This window comes from Branchiostoma lanceolatum, chromosome 11 (genome assembly GCF_035083965.1).
Source record: "Branchiostoma lanceolatum isolate klBraLanc5 chromosome 11, klBraLanc5.hap2, whole genome shotgun sequence".
NCBI lineage: Eukaryota > Metazoa > Chordata > Leptocardii > Amphioxiformes > Branchiostomatidae > Branchiostoma > Branchiostoma lanceolatum.
The window spans coordinates 17,305,251-17,311,265 of record NC_089732.1 but is presented as its reverse complement, the minus strand read 5'-3'; the positions used below and the strand labels follow the sequence as shown (position 1 = coordinate 17,311,265).

The 6,015-nt window shown below is 42.2% G+C and overlaps 1 protein-coding gene across 1 annotated transcript; it reads right to left on the bottom strand.

Annotated features, from left to right (window-relative positions):
* Positions 1 to 728: 728 nt before the first annotated feature.
* LOC136445284 (histone-arginine methyltransferase METTL23-like) lies at positions 729 to 5,663 on the bottom strand. The gene is made up of 6 exons (XM_066443203.1): positions 5,250 to 5,663; positions 4,526 to 4,599; positions 3,671 to 3,726; positions 2,960 to 3,161; positions 2,400 to 2,557; positions 729 to 2,078 (listed from the first exon to the last, which is right to left on the bottom strand). The coding sequence occupies exons 1-6, from the start codon at positions 5,303 to 5,305 to the stop codon at positions 1,842 to 1,844; spliced, it is 783 nt and encodes a 260-aa protein (XP_066299300.1). The 5' UTR covers positions 5,306 to 5,663; the 3' UTR covers positions 729 to 1,841.
* Between the last annotated feature and the right edge of the window lie 352 nt (positions 5,664 to 6,015).

The window sequence follows — 6,015 nt, the reverse complement described above, 5'->3', positions numbered from 1 at the left end:
CTGAGCGGTCGGACTTGGCGAAATAACGGCCGCAGCTTTTTGATAAAAGGCTCGATCGTGTATCTGGTGTGTTACTGTAAGTTCTTTTAAAATGTAATTATCCAGGCTGAATTTACGTTTTCCGTGGGTAAATAAAAGATCTAGATCAAATTTCCGCATTTTTCCAAGATGCAAACAAAGGCCATTAGAGTTCAGCGGACGATACCACTGTTATTCAGGTTAAATACGGTGAATATGTTTTGTAATACCGAATCGCTGCGAGTAATTCCGTTATCAAAACCTTTAAAACGAATTGATACAGATATACAATGATGTAAAATCCAAATTATACTAGATTTATGAAAGGAATAAGCAGAATGAATCCACTTTTCCAATAAGTACCACAATACTATAGATAATGGTAGAAGCCAAACCAAAGGAAACTCGCCAGAATGTTTTGATTGAAAACCGGCCGAAAACTAACAATTAGTGGCAACTAAGGAACAATACAACATATATTTTGTTTCAAATGGACCATTATGAAATGAAATACCGGAAGATAGCGAAATGTAAGGAACGTTGTAACATTCACAGTAGACCGGAACAGGAAGCATTTTAAAAACAGAAGCGGGTGGTTCTGGTATTTCATTTCATAATGTTACATATGTTATCTTGTTCCATTTCGTTCCATTTCGTACTTTCTGGGGACCCATATAAAAGTGGGTTTTAAAAAGAACGAGCAGACAAACTTTAGATATCAATTTGTATTTAGAAAAGCAATCTATTCATATGGAATTGTTTCACCTGACATCATAACAGTATCAAACATGATATTTACAAGCCCAAAGATTATCAATCTGTCTCACAGATGATAAGTATGAAAGAAGCCTATCATAAGATTAAGCCTCAGCGTTCCTCAAACGCGATCAAAGATCAGCTCCTAAAGGAATATCTAAGATCTTTCAATAGAAAGCAATATGATTGTTATTGATGAGATACATCAATGCAGCTCTGGATAATAGAGTTCCTTGTATACAACCTTACTTCTGGACCGCATCATAAACACCGCATTAAATACTTATCTGTGTTTATGATTGTATAGATACGTTTGGGACCGCATCTGTTAGCAGCGACACCTAGCTGCAGTGCGTGTTGCCCCGTAGTTAGCTTGGATAAAACACTTAGTTGGTGCACAAATAACCCTGTTATCCAGTGACGTGCCGACCTGATGGAACTCTCCACGGATCAATCGATTCGTATTGCAATGTAGTGCGTGAGTTAACCTCAACATTATGATACTTCGAGGATATATAATTTCCATTTTCGACGAACAATTTGTTCCAAAGGGAAATGTCTTGACCAGCCATGCGGACTACAACTCCGCGTTTATAGTATGAGTTCGTTCACACGTGTGCGTATATTCAAGTCCTTATGGGTTGCGTGTTTACTTTGTTGTCTTAGGCAAAGTTTGCGGCCGAAAAAAAATTCGTTTTTTTGTTTGATAACCCGGCTGCACAACAGTAGGTCAAAGTTAAAAACAACTTTTTTCCTGCAAAATTTACCTGAGCCAAAATGTAAATACGCAACTCATACAGACTTGATACACACACACGTGTAAAGGCCCTTAAAGCCCCGTTCACACTTGTGTGTATGTTCAAGACGCAAGCTTTGCCTAAGACAACAAAGTAAGACTTCTTCCGCCTCAAACTTTACCTAAACCCCCTAAAGATGTTAACCCACACCTCATACGGACTTGAATATACGCACCCGTGTGAACGTCCCCTAAGCAAAACAAACTTTGCCACTGGCTACAACTTGTTCTATTGTCTCTTCAAGTGTCGTTGCCGAAGAAGCTGAATCTTTTACGAGGACGGATCACTCTTGATGATCCTCTTCAGCGTGAATCTGAAGACTTGCATCCTCTGCAGCAGCGGGTGTCTCGGGTCCGCCGCGGTGGCGCGCGACATCTCCGCACAGCCAGGGATGGACTGCAGCGGGATGTCCGTGCACTTGAACCCGCACTTGGACCCCGCCTTCCGCACCTTGTAGTGGGGTACGTAGCTTCTGTTGGTGTGAGAAACCAACAACTGGGCCGAAGGCTGTAAAATGAAAACAGCAATATTCAGCATAAGGACGTTCACGGTTCTAAGTACGCATGTGCATAGTCAAAGGTGAAGGTTAAAACCCCCTCTTCCTTCCACCCCGGACCGTCTCTTGCATGATAGTTTTGACTAGTCCCGATGACCGTGACCATACAACTTTACTTTTCTTTTTTTTCTGTTAGGAGGTCTTCGTACGGACCGACGTTTTGTCCGACTTTACTCCTTACTTCAGCATTTGAGGTGTGGTCTCAGTATGTGGTCCCTAGAATCTTTTGAGATCCAAAGAAAGAAAGTAACAATTTTTCAGTAGAAGCCTACCTTGGATGACATCAATTCCTTCACGGTTGTGAAGAAGGGTTCCAACGCCTCGGGACAGTAGAGAACGTCCGTCGCCATGACGAGGTCAAAGGTCCCGAATTTGTCCTTGAACTCGCCAACGTTCTCACCCCATCTGAGGTACTCGCACGACGGTCGGCCTTCAAGGGGTCATACAAACCAACTTTTAGTTCTCCTTTTGTTAGAATTAACATATCACAAAAATAATGTCGTACACATTTCTAAGCAGTAGGGAATGTGCGATGGTATAAGAATATGTACACCTGGAGCTAGATTGTTAGAATGCATTTGTTTTACCCCATGTATTATGAAATGGGAAGTAAAATTATAAACGAAAAAAAATCGATGATGTCTGAAATGTTTAGTTTTTGTAAATTTGTTTATGCGAACGCACTAACACAACCAAAAGCAGAGCCACCGCCGGAGGTGAGCCTCCTTCAAGGCGGTAACAACAAAAAGTGCTATCACTGATGAAGCTGGTGTGTTACGCCTAATGGTGGTTGTACTGGCTATATAGATACAGATACAGATATCATACGAACCGTCCTCATTGAAGTTTGCCTCGATGTTCCTGCGGGTGAGTTCTAGGACGTGGTGCTCCCCGTCAGTCATGACCACACCGGCGGGCCGACCACAGGCCTTCGCCACCAGCAGGCCCGTCACGCCGGCCCCTGCACCCAGCTCCAGGATCCCCTCACTCTTCCTCGCCACCTCGGAGTGATTCAGAACGTGCAGAGCGAGCACCTGGGGAAAAGCAAGGCCGACAAACGGATGTAAACAATATGAGCAGTTGCGAAGTCAGGGGCGCCCCCCTCCCACATTTCACGGTGTTGCTCCAGCTGCTGTTCATTCTGCTTTCACCGAATCTATTGAAGGCTGCCCAGGTTTTGCTTCAAACGGGTTTAACTACAGCCCCAAAGATGAACGTATAACGTTATACATATGTATATGTATATCATATATTTGACGTGAATAAAATACAATAACTATGAAAACAGAGAGGAAGACACATGAAGTGACTTGGTAGAAAAATATGCTGGCAATGTTGTTTGGATAAGAGGAAAAATGATGTTGCTGGAAATGACTGTTAGCTGCTACATAATCCTGTTTACGTACTTAACTAGGCATGCGCAGGTCAAAGGTGAACTCCGCTGCCCGCTTCACGTGATGTCTCTGAAAGGAATAAGGTGCTTCACTGTCACTACTCAAACCAACATGCACTAGTTGGTTCGGGCAGAGAGAGAAGGTTTTACCTGCGCAGCTGGCCATACTCGCATTCCTGTGTTGTCAGCGTCGTCCTCCTTCTTGGCTGAAAGTAATTATTTGCATGATATACATCATCTTAATGTCTGGCGACATATTCATCAGGCAAAGGTGGTCGTAAAAAAATAAGCACACACTGCGCGAAATCCACTCTTAAAGCAAACGTAAATGCTGTGTTTTGAAATATATGAATGCTTTACGTGGGATTAAATGGTTTTTCTGTCGTCAATCATTTGATGATGTTATCTTACTATATATGAATAATATAAATATATATATATATATATATATATATATATATATATATATATATATATATATATATATATATATATATATACATATATGCATAAAATCTGTCAAATAAGTGTACCATAGGAAGGTCCATGTCTGTTGAAGTGAGAGATATGTTAAGACAAATGACACTGCTGCTACGGTTGGTAATATTAAAGCTTGATTCAACCAATCCTTACTGCTATTGCCAGATATCCCGGCAATCTCTCGATGTTCAGTCTGTATGGAGGTTCACGGAACCAACTGCGCATGCGCAGGTCAAAGATGAAGGCCCCTGAGACATAAACAAAATACATCTGGACATAAACAAAACACGTCTTGTTATGCAAGTAGACCGACGGATCGAGGCCATGTATGTCCGGACATGTGAAAAGCATGGTCAAGATAAGAACTGTTTACACGTCAGGGACCTGCACTCTTGACCTGCGCATGTGCAGTTGGATTCTTGAACGGGCTTATTATATAATGACACCATTAGAAAACCAGGGAAGGATACTGAGAAAACAAACTACATTTACAAGAAGAAGGTCATGTTCATTTTCATTACTCACCATCAAATGGTGCTTCGTAGATGACGACACCGACCTTGTTGATACTTATAGTCTTTTCGCGGAACCAGGCTTTCCTGAATGGCAAGAAAAGAGTATTTATCTATAAACTCGAAAGCAAACAATTGGGCTAGATTTGCACCTACTTTTATTGGTGCAGTAATCCAAATCTACCAATTGCAAAATGTTTCAAATATACTATTTGGATCTTTGTGCAGGTACGTTCAACTAGTTATAAACAGATTAAAACGTTCATTTTCAATTGTTTGAAAATTCAAAACTTTTGTGATATGAATATTTTTTTACTACATGCATGTGGGATATTTTGCAATAATGGTTTTTGACAAACATTTTTATAGTAATTCTTTTCCCTCCTAAGAATTGATCGAGATATGCCATGATTTTATTCACCGCAGCATGCGTTTTGCATCTTGTATGTTTTTGCTTAATTGTGTTTACAACTCTTTCTGGCAATCCCACCAACCGCCGTTACTAGAGCCGTGTCGCTTAATGTTGCAACGGCTGCATAGCAGACATTTTGTATGGGATACATATAGCAAAGGAAAACAAACGGGACAGCTATGTTATCCGAGAGGGCCACCAACTATACTGACTCTTTGTGTGCGCCAAATTCTGCAAACGATTTCAAATCCGTCATATCTCTGGTCTTCTATAATGCTGATAGTGCGAGTATTTCTTCTACAGTAATATCTCGACAATTCCTTACCTTTCTTTGCTCTCGTCCGCCTGTCCTTCTTCTTCGTTCCCTTTGAGCGGCTTCATTGTTTGTCTGTGCCGTTGTCGCGTCTCGTGTCGTTTTGTGAGCGGCCTTCAGCTGACAGTGCTCGGAACAGGCCGTTCCCTACCACACATAGGCCGCGACTGTACTATTCCACCCCCCTAATATAGGGGGCACGTTAAATATAGCACCTGAGACAATTCATTAGCCTTTACAGCATACTGTAAGAGTAAGGGTGATGTGCTGCCTTGCAAAGTCATGTGAATAACGCCCCTTCCAGATGCGGGTCATAGGGAGTCGATCATAACAAACCTAAAACGTCAACGTGGAATGCTCGAGTTAAGAACCCGGACATTTCGATTGCTATGGATCATGTGTATTCTGATTTACGGCCAGCCCCCTTCACAAAAATGATATGCAATTTGAAAGCTCGTTTTTAGGAATATGCGAACTGCCAACGATGATGTAGTTAGTCATGCAGCGCCGGTCAGGTCGCCATGTCTCCTCTGTTGCTGTTGTTTTGTGTGAGTGCAGATGACAGCTTGGTGGGCAGCTGAAGGACAAAATGATAGTGCCGGTAGAATGTACGGAATTGCGCGTCACCACGCGACCATGCCGTCACGTCCAGAACTCTGCGAGGTGAGGCGAGGTCAACAGTTGCTAGATGTAGCAGTATAGTGTGACCTGACGAGTGCACCATAAACTATGCTTATCTATAGACCACATGTGGGCAGCACATTTGGTGCTGAGCAGC

What these genes read in the sequence shown, in the direction of transcription:
- LOC136445284 (XM_066443203.1), bottom strand. Translation starts at nt 5,305, where the DNA reads ATGAAGCCGCTCAAAGGGAACGAAGAAGAAGGACAGGCGGACGAGAGC. An exon ending in CTACGAAGCACCATTTGATG is followed by an intron (nt 3,727 to 4,525) that starts GTGAGTAATGAA and finishes AATTACTTTCAG; the next exon opens with CCAAGAAGGAGGACGACGCT. An exon ending in AGGAATTGATGTCATCCAAG is followed by an intron (nt 2,079 to 2,399) that starts GTAGGCTTCTAC and finishes TTCATTTTACAG; the next exon opens with CCTTCGGCCCAGTTGTTGGT.